Source organism: Lactuca sativa, chromosome 8 (assembly GCF_002870075.4).
Source record: "Lactuca sativa cultivar Salinas chromosome 8, Lsat_Salinas_v11, whole genome shotgun sequence".
NCBI classification, from domain to species: domain Eukaryota; kingdom Viridiplantae; phylum Streptophyta; class Magnoliopsida; order Asterales; family Asteraceae; genus Lactuca; species Lactuca sativa.
Window position 1 is genome coordinate 13,231,042 of NC_056630.2, and position 19,161 is coordinate 13,250,202.

Genomic DNA, 19,161 nt, shown 5'->3' on the forward strand with positions numbered 1-19,161 from the left:
CTTAATTACCCCTTCATACTCATAACCCCTTAAGAGTCAACTTTGGTCAAAGTCAAATTCAAAGCTCTGAGTTGACGGAACTTGTCGAGTTGCCTTTCAACTCGCCGAGTTTCCATGAACCACAAGATCATGATATCGCGATCCAACTCGTCGAGTTTTCCTCCAACTCGCCGAGTTCTTCCTTTTCAACAGAATCAGAACTTCTCAATACAACTCATCGAGTTCTTCAGTTTGTTAACCCTTCTTAATGCATTAAGCCATTATTCCTCAGATCCACACCCTATATTCCAAATCTAGACTGGAAATGCCTCTAGAAGGGTAAAGTTTCCAAATTTACCCATTAACACCTTTCCAAAAGAGATTAAGCTCAAACCCTAACCCCAAAAGACTAAAGTTTTAATCCAAAAACCACCAAAACTACAAGATAGACCATAAGGTCATAGATCTGGACTCTAGGGCCAAAAAGATCACGTAAAGCTCCATCTTTCTCTATGTGCATGGCCATTAGAAGCTCCAAAAGGGCAAAATGATGGTCTAAAGGTTGCATGGGACTCCCATGGCCATAAAATTGGCACTTTTATGCCATGAAAATTCCTCAAGGCCCTTGATCTAAAGTGATAACCCATTTAGGACGTCAAACTCCCAAGGACCATGATATTTGGACAAAACCAAACAAAATAAGTCCAAAAGAAGATCTAAACAACTATAAGGCAAGGTTCAAGCTTTATACCAGAAAAGTTTCGTGGATGAGGCAAGGATTCTGGATCTATACGCTCCTTCTTGCGTCTTCAAGCTTTTTCCTTCTTCCAATGGCTTCAACACACACCAAAAACACCCAAAATGGATCACAATCACTCAAAGTAGCTTTAGGGTTTCGAGATTTTGGGTTAGGACAGTGGAGGATGGAAATGAGGCCAACACCTTGGGGTTAAGGTGTTTAAATAGGGTGCAAAACCTTGGAACTAGGGTTTCACTTTACCCATCCAACTTGTCGAGTTGAGACCCCCCAACTCATTGAGCTGGTCACTAAAACATGCGGTCCAAAACATCTATACTCGACGAGTTTAGGGCCTCCAATTCATCGAGTTGCTATATAAAAATGAATAATTATAAGTTAAATACATATCAGGAACCAGGCGTTACATCATAACCAAGATTAACTAAGCATGTTACGGTTTTAAGAGGAAGGAAAGAATGAGCAACATTTCAAGAATGCAAGCCTCTTATTTATATGCATAAAGTGAAAGTATTAACCATTAGGTCTTAACACTTTAAGCACATATGTCCCCATGTCATAAACATGTCTCTCATGCTTCATTTGTTTTGAATAAACTAATCACAACTCCTTTATCTTTATCTAATTTTCGAAATTTTATAAATAAAAAGAAGAGTTAGTTTAAATTTTATAAACTCAAGTTTTATAAAATATAAACTTTGTCTTTTGAATAAAAGACAAAACAGTTTCAACTAGTCCAAAAAGTTGTACATAACTTATTAATTCATACCATATGAATTATGTAATATTAATTGCTAATAAAAATTATTATTTCCATGAAATAAATAATTTCCAATTTAATTATAAGAGTTTTATTGAATATTTATTAAAATCAATTTGTAATAAATAATCAATTATATCAAGTTATTGTTAGTGTGACCCATTAGTATCATATGTTAATTAGCAATATCATTTTAATATGATTCTTGAGCATACTAGACATTTCATGGTTGCCCATGATCAGTTGTCACGTCGTGACAACTCAACGAGAAGATGCGTCTCATATCGCGATGCCACATCGTGATTATACCTTCATCACGTCTTGGCCAACACAAAACTCATAATTAACTTTAAATTCCCTACCTTGAAGATCTAGATGTTATAGATTTATTATCATCACACTTTAGGATAATGTTCCGAGTATAAGGTAATAGTTTGTTTTTTAAAATTTTATGTTTTTTTTTTATTTTTTATTTTTCAGATACCTAAGTTTGTGCATCGAAATGGCATCCAGATCCTCATGAGGGTTCTTCCAAGGTATGATGTATTCTATTTAGGGTTAAATTGCAAGAAATAACAACATACTTTCTTTTATTTTTTTCATGAGTAAATTACACTAATGGTCCCTATGGTTTAGAGTAATTTGTGTGTTTAGTTCCTAACTTATTTTTTTAACTCGGAAGGTCCCTACTATTTGGTCTAAAAGTTAACTTGTAAAATAGAAAGCATTTGGGGTGGGGGTCAATGCGGTTGAAGTTGAACAACTTATGAATGTTATGGGTTGTATTCATGTTCGCTTACCTTTCTTGTACCTCGGTAAATTGGTTGCATGTCTAGGATTGAAGGGAGGAAGGATGTTATCAAAAAGTTTACGACTGAACTTTCCAAATGGAAAGTTATAACTTTATGGGTGGGTGATCGAGCGACACTTTTAAAGTTGGTATTAGGCAGCCTTAGAATTTACTTTATGTCCTTATTTTGGGCTCCGAATGTGATTATTGGCTAAGTCATTTTTTACTATGGTGGTGAATTGAGTGGAAAAAAATTGGTGAGGGTTAATTGAAAAAATGGTTTGGCCAACACAGATGTTGGGGTGTCTTAGGATGGGAAGTTATATGCTTTAAATAGAGCTTTGTTATTTAAGTGGCGGTGAGATTTCTTGTAGACTCTAATTCTTCATGGGTCGAGGCCATCAAAGGTATTCACTTTTCTGCTCAACTTTCTTCCAAACGTATTGATTTGACGTCTTTATGTTCTAAAAATGTGGTCAGCGGTAACGTGACTCATTTTTTGGATGATATTATTTGCCCTTCAAAGATGATTCCTCAGATTATACGCTATGATTAATAATAGAAGTTGCACAGTTCATTCTCAATGCTCTATTTCCGTTTGGCGATGGGATGAGGTTGAGGTTGAGGTTATTTTATTAGGGCCGGCAAAATTGTACAATGGAAAACCAACCAACATGTTACCAACGAACCAAGAATCTTGGTAGCAAAGATATTTGGTAGCCAACATGTTTGGTTGGTAGTACCATACCAATTGATCAATGTTGGTACGATAGTGGTACAAAAATCTGAATACCATGGTAATACCGTACCAACCAATTCATTATATATATATATATATATATATATATATATATATATATATATATATATATATATATATCAACTGTTAATTGTATTTAGTGTTTCCTGTTTTAATAACATTATATTAGTCATTTGGTCGTATTGGTCAATAGTTATTACCATGTTAAAGCACAATATTAAAATGTTACTTTACCGTCACTTCAGTAGAATTCTTTTGTAAACTAAAAAAACTACGTAACTAATTTCTATACTACACATCAAAATCTCGATGTCTTTGCTTATTTTTAAATCTTATAATAGAAAATAAAATAAGTTGGTATATACCATTACCAATTTGTACCAACCAAACTTGTTGGTAGCCAAATAAATTGGTACCAAGTATACTTGGTACGGTACCGGTAGCAATTTTTTTATACAAATTATAGTTGGTACGGTACACGGTTTACAGAAAAATGAATCGATACCGTACCAATTTCACCCCTATATTTTATAGAGTTTGGTCTTGCTTGATCTAAATGGCATATTGGTGTGGGAGATTGACTCTATAGGGACTAGTTTTAGAAATTTGGATGACTCTTTGTTTGATTGAAGTTTTTAATTACACGCATGATTGCTTATCAAATTTAAAAGATACATGGTATGTACGTAATTGCTAATCAAATTAACAATAAAATCCATCTCTTAGTTCCGGATTGGGACCAAAATGCTTTTTATTTTGCCTTAATTGTTTAGCGTTTAGCGAAAAGCATACAATGATTTGACATTGAAAACCATTCAATCAATACAAAGTATCAAGTTGTTGAGTTCCCCGATTTTAAAATACTTAGCTCTTTGTCAATGTTGTTTTTTAGTTTTAATTAGGCTTGGTTATTTATCAATATTGTTTTTAGTTGGTCCTCCCACTTACAAAATACAAATATGGTTAATGGTTTCCAGATGACTATTTTCGTTTAACAAAAATTGCTATTTTTGTGTAACGAGTCGATTCAATTGTTTTATATAGCCCTCTTCACTCGCATATAAAAATAAAAATAAAAAGTTGTTAATAAGTTATTTCTAATCCCAGACTCCCAGTTTTTTTATGTAATGAAACTGGAACAATAACTAGTCACATCTATTAGCACTCATATACAAAATATGCATATTAACATATGATCAAAATACTAGTCAAACAAGTAAAATTATAGTAAAATATTACATGAAGAAAAAAATAATAATAAAGAAATCAAAAGTCTGAGTTACTTACTTAAGAAAAAAATACATATACAAAATATGCATCAGAAGTCAGAACTCTATTTTATTGTCTTGGGTGCTATGCAGGCGGATGTAGTGTGTATGGAGTGGGGTCCATGCACCCCACTTGGCTGTAATTCCCACCGTATTTATATGTATATATAAATTTATTTCAAGTTAATAACCCTCTGTATATTGGTATGCATCCAGTTAATTTCTAATTTCTAAAATTGATTAAGTTACTTTTATTTAGTTTTATGAGTTGTTGATGGAAAAGTCAATGTGTTAGATATTAAATAATGGAAAAACAACCAAAAAAAATATTAGTTTTGTTAGTTTTGAAATGAAAAAAAGATGGTTAAACCGTGTAATCGAATTTCGGATGAGTTCAGGAATGATTGTATAATTTGCACGGTTAAAGGAGAATAAATTTATGAGGCTACAAATAAAGATGTTATGAATCGTCTGGAAATTATAAAATGGACCCCAATTCACTTCTGGTCTGGATCCGCCAATGGTATGCTATATGCATGGTCAAAATAGTAAATGCGCAGAATAGTCTCATTCTCATATCATATGTATGCATCTCTCTCTTTATAGTGGACTCGACTTCTTATTCATCACCAGTAATTTTAGAAATTCCATCACCTAATATTAAATTATTTTATCATACGAAACACATTTATTAAATGCTGAAAAAAGGTTTTAGAAAAAATAATAATAAATGTGTGCACCTCTGATGGATCCCGGAGGGAGTAAAACGCACTGCTTTCTTTCGGGGCACAAGACACCAAGATCCCAAAACCTCCACCACCTTCTCTTAAAAACTGTTTAACAAATTTTTTTTTTTTTTTTAATCACTCATCACTCATAGTTAATAACTAAAACCGAAATAATTTAATTTCTGTATGGGTCCACAAGCTATAGGTATACCTTGAATGCATCCTCATCAGTTCTATCATCTCCAATATATATCGGGAGCACATCATCACAATTATTTAACCCTACAAAAACCACATTTATATTAATTTTTTTTTAAGTTTAAAGAAAAAAAAACAATAAACTATACCAACCAAGTGACTCAAGCAAGAATTCAACCGCCTTTCCCTTATCCCACTTAAGCACCGGACGTACCTCCAAAACCTACAATGGAATGGAATGAATCATTGCATTGCATATTTGCATTCCATGATACAAAAATACAAAAATACAAAAATACAAAAAGACAAACTTTTGTTTTGTACCTTTCTCCCATGTGTCAATCGCAGACGTGGATAGTCTTTCAAAATGTTTTGTACATATTGCGCCACTGTTTGCCAACTCTGTAATTGTAAAAAAAAAAAAATTAAAAAAGTTAATCAAATAAAAATATAGTTTTTTTTAATCAACGAAAAGTTGGAATACTACCTTTTCATCTACATTGCGGTAGTGTACGGAGACACAAAACTTATTGTTCTCCACTTTTGCTCCTTTGATTTCTTTGGTTGTTTCAACAAGTGACTTATAAACCTAATAAAGCAAATAAATATTACAAAAATTTCCCAAAACACAATATTCTTTATATAAAAAAAATCTTATAATTACCTCATTGATCATTGCTAGAAATTCACTAGCAGGCTGGAACAAGTTACCATCTTCACCCTATCATTTAAAAAATAGAATAAAAAATTTGTTACACAGTACGTGACATGACAACACATGTATTGTGTAATTAACAATAAGGTGGGACCGAGTGAATTTTTGTCCTAAACAAAAAGTGAGACGGCCACTACATCTTGTATTGCAAAAAGACGTAACTGATTCGGTATCCAAAATAGTCCTAAAAAGTTTGACTTAGTACCGTCAAGTCAATATTATTATATGACATGACACAACAAAACTAGTTGTACTGTATTTTGTATGAATTGGACTGGGACCGGTGTTAATGATACAAATAAGTCATAAAAAATGTGTCCAGTCAGTTTCTCTGTAAAAATAGGTACCTCCTTGCCGGGACTCATGATGTCCATCCCATGACTACCGGCATAATAGAGTTCTTGTAACCCTACAAACTCGTGTACCTAAAATAAATAGTGGAATGATTTGTATAATGATAATTATAAATACACACACACACAACATCAGTGAAAAAATAATATAAAAAATATAAAATACCTTGTCACGACTTCTACCACTGATGATTGCTGTTGGGATGTATTTGGCCACATTTTTCACAACAGCCCGCATCTGAATATTACCACTAGGTATTTTAACTTTTAACTTTCAAGTTTAAAAAAAAAATGAAATAGGTAAATAAATCCTTACAGCATCAGACATGAAGGCAAGATCAGGGTTGTCCACAATCGGTGATAAAGTTCCATCATAATCAAGAAACAATGCTATTCTTTTACTATTTGCATATTTCATAATATGTTCAAAGGAGGTGAGTGCAGAGGGATATTTGACAAGCCAATTGCAATAAGCAACCGTCGCCACGTCATTTGATGACGTGTCAATTCCAGAAACAGAAGCTTTTGTTAGTTTTTGATGAGTGGGAGATGAGGACTTCATTGCATCCAACCAATTATGTAGTCCAGGCTTTTTCCATTGGACTTTTAAAAAAAGGCCAGGAGAGAAGACTGCTCCAGATGAATATGGTAACAAAGCATCATAAAGTCCTAATCTTGGTTTGTTTATTGGTGTGGGGTCCGTTAGTGTAGGTGCATTGTGATTCGACTTAATGTCCATCACAACTGTTGATCAATATATATAATATTCAATTAATTACTTCATACAAACAGAAAAAAATAATAAAAAAAAATGCTAAAAATCAATCAACAGATACAAACCTCAGTCTGAATTATGCATCCAAGACTCCTCTACGCAACTGCTTGTTTTGATCAACTTTAGACAAATAACTACAACACAAAAAGATCCCTTAGAAAAACATGTAAACGAAATCATGTAGATTATATATATATATACCAACAAAACATCACATTGGACAAATGTCACAAATCCATACGTGTGGCTACAATACAAGTTGCTAAAAGACAAATCCATGTAACAATAAACAAAACAATTTAGTAACCTAAATCATCCAAAATTCCAAATCCAACATCATAGGACACAAAGGTCGTCCTGTTGCTAAAAAGACAAATCCATATAAAAATAAACCAAAGAATTCAGTAACCTAAATCAACCAAATCCAACATCATAGGACACAAAGGTTGTCCTGTTCCAACATCATAGGACACAACATTATGCATAAGAAAACAAAAAGATGATTGATAACAATTACATGAAGGGAGAAACTTGACACTTTGATGTTGTATATAAAAATGATCCAAATTTCCAAATCCACATGGTGGGGTTATGGCAAAGGAACAATAGCATATGGAACCACATAGTATATGGTCCCACTCGAGTATGGGAATCATTGAATTGTATAGGGACCCAAGACAGAACGCATGCAAATAAACAACCATGAGGTGAAATTTATTTAGTGAATAAGTGAATTTGACAAGTCAAGATACTCATGTTAATATTCCAAGATGTGAAATGAATTTGATGAACATTTATGTATTTCTACCTTTATGTTTATTTCCTTTCATTTGTAATCAACTTGTAAGAAGTAATAACTCTAGAAGAAGTCAGCAAAAATCAAAGGATAATTTTCCAACAAAATCTTGTGTGACCATTGGGTATCTTAAAAGGATTGTTAGTATCTTAAATTTTCTGACATCCAAAATGTTATATATTGATAGTGTGATACCATTCACATATTTTTTGCATTAAACCCCTTTTAAAAAGTAAAATAAAACGATTAACAGTATGAAAATAAAAACACTCTCGCCCTATAAAACTAATTGTCAGTCCAAATTATAGAAATAAACATGAGGAATTGTAATACTCTAGCAGAAATACGAACTAGATGTAAATGGGACATAAGTACGCAAAAGGCCATTACCTCTGTTTCAAAAATGTGAGTCCCATTTGTTTGATATATGCAATGCAATTTATCAAACAATATTTTCCAATAATACCACCAAAAGATGAAAGAAAACTTTGTAATTATTCATTGACAAAAGTGATAGATAATTGTAGACATCATTTCTTTTATGCAAAGTGAGACTCTTTCTTCTTAGGCATGCAACAGAAAGAAAATTAGAAAACCAGACTCTAATTCTAGAAGTCAGTATATTAGATCAACCATATTTAAACAAAAAAATTGCTCATGAAAACATAAATTCTTGTTATCCATAGGAAAAAAAAGATCAGTTGCTAAGCCAAAACAGACCCTCAAAATATAGACAAAAAACTATAATATAAAATCCTTGAGAACATAAAACTTGGTGTGAAAATTATGTCGGATGTTCTTCAGAACATTTGTTCTTTCTTTAAATTAAAGAAACACCAAGAAAATATATAAAGTAAGGGAGACAAATTAGGTCAATGCATACAACGCTGTTAACTTTCATACAAGAGAGTGAGAAAACCAAAACCAAAAGCTAGAAACCCGGCATGAATCGATATGATAAGAGAATGTGATAAACAAATGACGGACTTCTTCTATGAGAAGAAAGGAAATTCTAATAACTTAAGGAAGCAAAAATGAAAACCAGTCGGCTTTGGACCAATTGTATATAACCGATCTCTTTCGATACAGAGGAACTGGGGATCCTTCTTCCGGTCATTATAACATTTCTAGGGGATAAAACTATGAGCAAACAATGTATAAATTCCACAAATACAAAATAAGTACATAAATTACAAAAAGGGAACAACTCGAATTAAAGCATCGTTACCAGACATACGATCCGGTGAAGAAGCCGATATTGAAGCTCTGTCTCAATGTCTAATCCAATTTGTTACTAGAACACGACCTGATTCAAAAACTTCAAACAATCTATAAGGATCATCAACAGAAAAGTATTAAATACGAATTGTTCTAGAATATGCCATGAGAGCACGAAGACCAAGCCAGTTGAAAACGGCAAAAGAAATCAAATCAAAAAAAAGATTCAAAAAAAAGATACGGTATTACCTTTCAGGAGCGAGAAAAAAAGGTATAGAGGAATCAAATGAAAATGAAGCCCTATAAAATCACAGAGATGATAGGTTTATAGATACAGAAAACGTACACGTATAAATGAATAGGGGAGGGAAAGAGAAGAAGAGGGTTACAGGAGAGGTTTATATGAATTGTGTGTGTGTGTGTGTGGTGTTAGCGAACGTGCGTTTCCAAAATAGTAAAAGTCGATCGTTGAATCTTGAAATTGCATTTTCCAGTTCTGGCTACCTCTGTTGAATCACGCACTCACCCATGTCGTGCTTGCACGCTCCTTTTTGTTTTTTTTCTATAATTCGGATGGGATGCAGTTGTTGTAGAGGAAAATTTGTTATATTGTTGCACAAAATAATGAAATATCGACAAATAAAACAAAAATGACCCGAAAGATTAACCAAATTTTGTAATTGTATATATAGTCGTTAAAGTTCCCTTTTTTATGCAATTTGTCATTCTACTTTTAAATTGTTCAAAAAAGTATAAATATTTTTGGATACACTTTGTTTTGACTCTCATAATAAATATTTTTGGATACACAAATGTATTTTGCCTGTCATAGTAGTATTTTTGGAACAAGTTAAATGGTAGCTTACATGTAAAAAATTAATTATTACATACTAGATGTAATAAAAAATTCCCAATTTTAAATAAAATATTTATGTTCATACCTTATGTTTATATTAATTACATGTTTATGTTTATACTATTAATGTAAATTAATTAATATTGATGTTTAGTTTAAGAAATGTAAATTAATTTATACATATGAATTTAATAATTTCTAGTTTTCATTTTTCTCCAAATTGAATTTCTTAATTACTTTCCCTAATTCAAATCTTCAAACTTTTGGCAAGTATTAATGAATTATTTATGCCTAATTGATTTGTACAAAAAAATTGTAACTTACACCTCTTAAAATTCAATATATGACTAATATGTTTTATAATATAGTATAAGATATAAGATATCTTCTAAACTTAATAAAAGAATCATTATATCGGAAAGGCACTTCCACAATACATTTTTCTTTCGATGTGAATTTACTTCATTGCCCTTAATTCATTTTAAATTCCAAAGATTATGCCCTACAATCATAAACCATTTAATTTGATTCCATTTAATTTTGTAACTGGTAGCATACTTCTTTTGAATTTTGAATATCCGATGATAAAAGGGTTTAATATGGTAACCTTTAAAAATATTGTTAAAGATTTATAAAAAAAAATAATCTTAGATTTTTAATTATCAGTATTGTTTTTCTTTTTTATCAGTAGTGTTCACGGGTTGTATCCTAATATAGTTATAAAAATTGGTTACTCTTACAAATCATTAACCCTTCCTTTAATCTAATCCAACACAAAACATTTTGTAATGCTTTAAAACATATTTACAACCGAGGGATCATGGGGGTGTGACATGGCCTCTGTGTTTCTTCATATTATAAAACTTAATTTTTTAAAGATGCGACATATGGATAAATACACAGTATTATTTTTGTGTGTTTTTACTTATGTACAAGTTTTAAGTGAGTTGATTGGTCGGATTCTTGAACTTTTAAAGATGCAACTTTATGTCAACATTGTCTGGTGTATTGTGTGTTATAATAGACATTTATCTTATCTAAAGGATATTAGTTGAAGTATTAAATAAAATATGAGTATTTTAAATTGAAATTTGAGGATGTATTCAAATTTTGTATATTAATATCTTACGAATAATATAGTGTTTTGTTAGGGTTGTCAAACCCAACAAATAAAGGGGTACAAATGACTCCAAAAACACTGCTACTTTGCACTGAAATGTAATATAGAGTCGATCCACAGAGACACGGAACAAATGTTTATACCTTTTTTGCGTAAAGTACAAATATGGTCACAAAAGTTGGGGGGTTTATATGCACTGATTTAAGCAAAAGACTAAAGTAGTAAGTAAATGATCAATTAAATGAAACAAATTCAGGATTTGAGAGAACTCCAACTCTATGCAAGACAATTTATCAATGTGATTCCAAGGATGAAATGATATATACTTAATTCCACCTAAGTTGGTACTTGAAAGTTTTAACAGGCTCTAACACTTCCCATTCACCAAGCTGTCAAATTCAAAACAAGCTCTTTGAAAATAACCTAACCTTCTAATTTAAGTCTAAACAAGCTCTTTGATAGAAATCAAAAGGTTGCAATAAGATTTATGTGTATGTTCCCAACAACACCCAATACTCGTCACAGGCTTAGAAGTGTAAGAGTATGTGAATAAGATTTACACTAAATTCATTCAATGGAAATCAATTTATTGTTTGTTACTAAGTCCAATTCACAAAACAATTACAGATTTTGCAATTAGATAACTTGAATGACCTAACCCTAATTCAAATGGCCAATAAGAAATAAAATTAAAATCAAACATTCAATTGAAACAAAATCAAATTCACTAGGTAGAAATTAGAAGCAAACATCAAATCATATGATTGAAATCACAACTAAAAAGTCAAGACATGAAGTTAGAGAAACTAGGGTTCTAGCCACTCATGACTAGAACAAGATCACAAATCTAGAAAATGAAATTAAAGTTCTTACAAAATGAAATCAAATGTTCCCAAGTGTTAATCAATTCCAAAATCTTCAAGAAAATCGCCTTATCTGCTCCAAAAATTGCCCCCCTTTTTTTCTGGAACCGGTTGCCTCCTTTTAGAAAGGAGAAAAACTGATTTAAATTGACGACCTCATTTACACGACCCGTGTAAACTAGCACTACCAATTTACATAGCCATGTAAACACAAAAAGTATATTGCTCAAATTGGCCAGGTCTTCGAAGTACATTGCTCATGAGTAGGCGTTTACACGGCCCGTGTAAACACAAGGCCTGCATTTACATGGCCGTGTAAATCTCTGTAAAGCTAAAATCTTCATTTTCTTGATGTCTTCCTCCTCGATGCTCCACAAGTCCCAGAACTTCATCCATATCTCTTATTCATCACCTCAACTAAGATCCTACCTCCAAAAGTCCTTGAAGTATTAGAAAAGCGTGTGAACGGAATTCCATCATGAAAAATCCCGAAAAATATGCACAATGCATAAGTTTAAACCTAAATGCAATGCACTTTTATGGAGTAAAACTACAAAATGGATGCATGAAATGCATCCAACATGTGTCTTGTATAATGATTGTGTACTTTATAAGATTTTATGTAGATTGTGTATTTGTTGATTCGATAGTTGTGGGAATGGGTTTGATTATTCAAAACCTGTCAGGTTTATCGAACGGTGCATATCAAATTTTGAAATGTTTTAAAATGGTTTGGATCAATGTTGATTCATTCTAAACTCATCCAATTAATAAGTTTATATTATTGTATATAGGTTCAATAGTTATGAGCTGAAGTTTCCACGTGGTATTATTTCTATTAGAATAAATATAGTTTTATTTTTTAGATAATTTGGTATTGAATGTGCATTTATAGATTAATACATTTTAATTCATAAAGATAACTTGTTTTATTTCGATGTTATTACATGTATTGGTATTTTTGAAATTGATATGCATAATAATGTTTTGAATGATATGTTCGTATATACATGTGATTTCGAAATATTCAAGTATGACTTGAATCAGATGGATTATTGGAATTAAATGATTATTAGTTGTTTTATGTATACGAGTCATGTATATTTTGAAAGATGAGTAAGGCACCTCTTCATCGGTCGAGGTGAAAGAGCCAAGGATCTACTATGACCCATACATACTAATGTGTGTGGGCCTTTTAAAACTGTATCTATAGATGTAAAAATTACTTCATTACTGGTGATTATAGTAGACATGGTCATGCGTACTTGTTGAGACATAAAAATGAAGCTTTTGAAATGTTCATAGTTGTTTATAATCAAGTAGAAAATCAACTTAATAGATCCATAAAAGTCATCTGATATGGTAGAGGTGGTGAATATATGAGTAAAGAGTTTTTGGATCATCTAATGGATCGTGGGGGTGTCTTATGTTAACTCCACCGGAAGCACCATAGCACAATGTTTTGTCCAATATAAGAGTCTATCTATATATTTTGGGGGTTATGACAAAGAGTTTGCAACACCTATACTCAAGATGATTCAAATAATGAATGTGACTAAGACATCATAAAAGTTATAGAATGTACATGCTCCCAAATTATCTTACATGAAAGTTTGGGATCGTGAAATGTAAACCCCATATATTATTTGAGACTTTTAGCAAACTAATGTCTATTGTCATATATATATTTTTATTGGATACTCGTAGAAATGGAGAGATGATATTTCTACAACCCCACTAAGAATAAATTGATCGTTGCTCGACATGTTGAGTTATATATATATATATATATATATATATATATATATATATATATATATATGGAAGGAAGCAAATGGAAGCTATGTAGATATAAAAAAAAATAATAACGACAAGATAGAACACCTTTCACTAGCGAGCAATATGTTAGTCTCGAGCATCCGCTGCACAAGTACGCCATATAAAACCTGACATTCACATATTAAGGTGAAATTTTCAACATCCCACGAGTTATGAATTTATCATAGTTGTTAATTAAATAAGATGAACTAGGGGATTATTATGAACTGACTAATTACCAAGAGGTTGTATCATATCATGAATCTGATCTATAGTTTGAAGTTGTTAATACATATAGATGTATCAAATGAAATACAAAAAAAATTGAAACTTAGGGTGTGTTTGGTTCTCGGATTTCAAAATAATTTGGTTGATAAAACCAAAGGAATTAGAATGTTATAAATTCCACACTGTACCCACCCACCCTACCATCACCATTACCCTTACCCATCCATACCACACATCCCTATACATACACCCATCCCACCCCAATACCCACACACCTACACCCACACCCATCCACGCTCACCAACCACATCTGCACACATATACCCCATCTATACACTTACACCTACCCCAGTCACATTCCCACATTTAAACCTACACCTACACCCACCATACCCCACTAACCCTAACCTACCATTACACCCACCCTTATATACCTCATCCAACCCCCACCTCATACTTAGATCCATATGCTTACGTACATACCTATGTCTACAAGCCCACTCCCATTATCCCTACACCCATACCCACATCGATACACCGACCCCTATTGTACCTCATCTTGAAACACACACTAAACCAACCTTACACATACACCCAGTCTCATACCCACATCGACATGTAAACGTACATGCCCATGCTTATGCCTTAAGTCATGCACAAATACATGTACACTTACACACATGTTTTACATTTATTTCTTTAACTCTACCAATATGTACCAAACTCTTGACTAAGTATCCCTATATCTAGATCTAGCCTCAAAAGCAAGATAACTATTAATTGTTTTTATGAAGTGCAATGATATAATTTTGTTTGTTGTCCTATTATATAAATTATTTTTCAATTTCTTTAACAAATTTGCAAACAAAAAAAAAACAAATTTCATTTTACATCAACCAAATACATAACAGATTTCATTTCCTTTAAATTTCAATTCATTTTGACAAATTCAATTTCTTCCTAAAACATTATGCAAACCAACCACCCTTTAGTTGATCTTCCATCAAACTACAAACATGTTGGTGTAAGTGAGTCTTGATATTCATACGATAGATTAAAAAAAAGCCATGGAGCACAAACGAGAGCGAAAAGTTTCTCTAATCTTTTTTTAAAGAATTTTAGAGCTTCATGGCTATACCTTGCAATAATAGCACGTTTTGTGAGGACATGCTTATTTATTTTCATGTTTTTACATACCCTTTTCAGTTATATATTTCATTTTTTCTCAACTATCGAAACATCTACACATTAGATCTTTAAAAAATAGATTTCATATTAAATAAAGGAATACTAACAATAAAAACTACCAAAAGGTGGGGGCCATGAGGATATCTTGGGTAGGAGCCAATTAGCACGAAGGAAAGTGACTCTTCCGCCTCGTTCCCGAGTTTAACAAAAGAGAAGAAGAGAAAAGAAAAGAAAGTCACAAGAGAAAAGAAGAGAAAAGATAGGAAAATAAAATTTTCTTTCGTGTTCCCGAGTTGGAGAGAAGTGGAAGGAAAATGAATCATTTTGTTCTTTCTTTCCAAATCCTCCCAAATCGGAAGGAAAGTTAGGAGGGAAAGTGATCATCCCATTTCTCTCCTTTAATGAAATTCGGAAACACCAATCTCTTTTATTTTATTTTCATTTCCACTCATTTCTTTTCCTTTCTCTCGTTAAAGGTAAACTCGGGAACGGGGTGTTCAGCCACTCTTTAGGGCACCTGTGAGGCCGTCATTCATGTCGAGGCCACGTTTGCTCTCAACAACAGCTATGTCCACTATCCAGTCAAAACATCGGCGACGGTTAAGGTTAAGATCGCGTCTTCAAAACCAATAAAACTCTAAAATAATGTTAGTTTATAAATTTAACATGTCAAATCAACCTATATAAGTATATATAATAACGATTATTTTTTTAACTGTACAAACTATAAAAAGAATTAAAGTAAACATGATTTCACAATTTTTGGAATGTGTTACCTGAACAATATGTATTATAAGGTGTTGCTTGATTTTTTTAGACAAAATATATGCAGTCTGTGGACCACATTTGTAAACCTCTGTAGCAGAAGATGTAAACCAAACGTCTGCAGTCTGAAAGAAGAAGATTGTTTGTTTTTTAACATCTGGAGGCGAATAAATTAAAATCTAATTAAACTGATTTTTTTAGAAAAAACTTAGAATAGTGTTTAAATAATTTTATGACTTTATTATAGATAATTAACAAATGTAGATCTATTTTTATGTATTAATATATAAAAATAAAAATAAAACATATGTATTTAATAAAAACCAACAAACTTTGGTCGCAAAATTATATATAAACATTGTAATTAGGGATAAAAAATTAGCACATAAGATATATGGAAATAAACTTTGATATTAAATGAATATTTTTTATTTTTTTTTTACTTTTTCAATTAAACCAATTAAAAACTGAACATAAATATTTTTTACAAGAAATGAATGATGTTGCATTAAATAATATTTTATAAAATATGATATAAAAATATAAGACAATATTAAGATTTTTTCATATCTATATAACAGCTCCAATGACCAATATTATAATTAAATATTTATTTATAAATTTTCCACAAAGGTCATGATTGTGTCGTCAAACTTTTTTTCTTTATGTATTGTAACTTTTTATTAAAAATTGTTTATATGTAAAGTTTGAGTAAATCTAAGTTAAAATATATATATATATATATATATATATATATATATATATATATATATATATATATATATATATATATATATATAAAAGAATAGATTAAACCGTTTGAATTAAATATAAAGGTAAAAAAAAACAATTAAACTAAGAATAATACAGCTATCTTTCACGCACACGATGTAATTTGTTTTTCATGTGCATTAGGATAAATTAAAAAAAAAACTTGTCATTGAACTCAACGATTTACGACGCATACAACGATCGAACAACATTTCGGGTACTGATTTAAAATAAATGATATACAAGTTATTAAATTCATGTGGGTTTTAATTTTCTAGTAAGAGGATGTATGTGAAACATACTCTACGCCAATATGAATAAATAAAAATACTTTATAATGACATAAGAAAAATCGAGTTTTTATACCAAAAATATATCATGTATCATGTATAATAAATGTTATATGTCGCACTATTATTGTTGGATTAGTGTCTAAGTCCATAACTATTTTGGTATGTACTTGATCCGATGATGCATGGTCTTTTTGGGTTGCCTTCACCAAAACAACTTGATAGGATGAATTATGGAGAGAAAGGATTAAATATGATTTATTAATATATTATGAGAATAATATATTAAAGGAGAAATCATATTGTTTAATTAATATTAGTCAAGAATTAGTTAGTAATTAGTTTTGTAACTAAAAGAGATTAATTAAACTTAAGGGACTGGAATTGTAATTATAAGATAATTGCAATTTGGGTTATGGATTGCCTTATATTAAGGAGTGGACGAATTATATGGGGAAGCCCATAAGAAATCGTCCAAGGCCTTAAGGAAAGGGGTCCATGGGTTGCTCAGGGCTTAAGCATCCAATTTAGGGTTTCCTTGTTAGATAACCCTAATAGCCTAACTATATATACATCCCTTATGACCCAAAAACGTGGCTAAGCAATCTTCTAGGGTTTCACACGTTTTAGGGCAACCTCCTTCCTCTCTCCTCTTCATCCTCATTCTCTTGGTGTTTGTGAACCATTAGAGGAGTGACATTTGTGACTCTAAGCTTTCTAAAGTCAATACAAGGAGGATTTGGGATTGTTATTGCTACATAACAATCAAGGTATGATTTAAACCCTAATTATATGTTATATTGATTGTCATATTCTAGATCTAGGGTTTATAGTCTTGGATAACTTGCATGTACAATGGAGAAACCTAGATCCAAGCATTAGGGTTTGTATGAGCACATAGGATGTTCTTAGGACCAAAACCCATCAGTGGTATCAGAGCCTAGATTGGTTTCTATTGTATTGATGCTTTGTATGTTAAAAAAATTCGATTTTTGTGTTTCTGGGGGCTGAACTCGCCGAGTTCATGCTAACTCGACGAGTCCATGCCTGACTCAACGAGTCGGCTGGTCAGAATGAGGGAAAACCGGGATTTCTTGCTGTTTTTGCTTGAGGATACTTGCCTTATCATATTAGATCAATATAAATCCAATTTTTTGATATATATGACTATATTCTTGATCTAATTGAAGATATTTATCAATTAATAAAATATTTGTTTCCTTATGTGATAATTGATTAATTATTTTGATTAAATTGATAAATTGTTTTGCAAGAAATCATTAAATAAATCAAATATGGATAATTATGTGATTAAATGTTAATTTAGATTATTTGTTATTTGATCCTTGTGTTATGAAATGTTTCATATTTTCCCCTTTAGGTTTTATAGTTTAAATTTGACCTCAAAAGTTTTGTTATTTTGAAATTTAAATAGTTGAAACCCTAATGTTTTGAAAAAGGTTTCAAAACTTGCCCTCAAGTTTTGGAATTTAAATTTTGATTAATTGTTTAATTTTGATGTATATTTAAATTCTAAACCCTAATATTTTGAAATGTTTCAAAACTTGCCCTCAAGTTTTGGAATTTAAAAGTTGATTAAAATCTTAATTAGGTATGTTAAATTCTAAAACCCTAGTATTGTTTTGAAAAGTTCAAATCACACCCTTATGGTTTTATTAATTAATTAAGGTGTATAATTAAAAGAGGTTTAATAAATCCATAAAAGTTTAGGTTTACAATTTAATTGAATTAAAAGTATAATTATTAAATTTGACCACCTAATATTTTAAAAGTGTAAAATACACCCTATATTATATATAAAATTAAAAGTCTAACATTATATAGATGTATGAGTAAAAGTCAGTCTTACCGTTAGTAGGCCTTATTCACGAAGCTGGTCTATAAGGGGTGTTTAAGGAAATTGCCTATAAAATGGCGATTGAATGGGTATCCACTCTTACCCACCGCACTCTTGACTAGTGGAGGGTCGTTAGCCGAATGGATAGGATAGGACGAAACCTTCCATTATAAGTATAATGTAGTACAAAAGTAACTAAATATTTTTCAAATTCCCAATCTTAGTTACTTAGGCAAAAGTGAATTGATGCAATTCCATGAAATTACACTTTGTGCCCTTGCGAAGACATTAGTGGAGCGTATGTGGT

The 19,161-nt window shown here is 31.4% G+C and overlaps 1 protein-coding gene across 3 annotated transcripts; it reads right to left on the reverse strand.

Moving 5' to 3' along the window:
- Window positions 1-4,675: 4,675 nt before the first annotated feature.
- Window positions 4,676-9,469, reverse strand: LOC111904084 (trehalose-phosphate phosphatase A). 3 transcript variants are annotated; one of them, XM_052766185.1, is made up of 13 exons: window positions 9,347-9,469; window positions 9,108-9,185; window positions 7,149-7,217; window positions 6,625-7,052; window positions 6,475-6,546; window positions 6,303-6,380; window positions 5,905-5,961; window positions 5,728-5,829; window positions 5,565-5,642; window positions 5,394-5,463; window positions 5,254-5,324; window positions 5,055-5,147; window positions 4,676-4,968 (listed from the first exon to the last, which is right to left on the reverse strand). In XM_052766185.1, the coding sequence occupies exons 4-13, from the start codon at window positions 7,045-7,047 to the stop codon at window positions 4,915-4,917; spliced, it is 1,098 nt and encodes a 365-aa protein (XP_052622145.1). In that variant the 5' UTR covers window positions 7,048-7,052; window positions 7,149-7,217; window positions 9,108-9,185; window positions 9,347-9,469; the 3' UTR covers window positions 4,676-4,914. The 3 variants fall into 3 exon arrangements, with proteins under 3 accessions (XP_052622145.1, XP_052622146.1, XP_042753355.1); XM_052766186.1 differs by lacking the exon at window positions 9,347-9,469 and having other exon boundaries at window positions 9,108-9,300; XM_042897421.2 differs by lacking the exons at window positions 7,149-7,217; window positions 9,108-9,185; window positions 9,347-9,469 and having other exon boundaries at window positions 6,625-7,134.
- Between the last annotated feature and the right edge of the window lie 9,692 nt (window positions 9,470-19,161).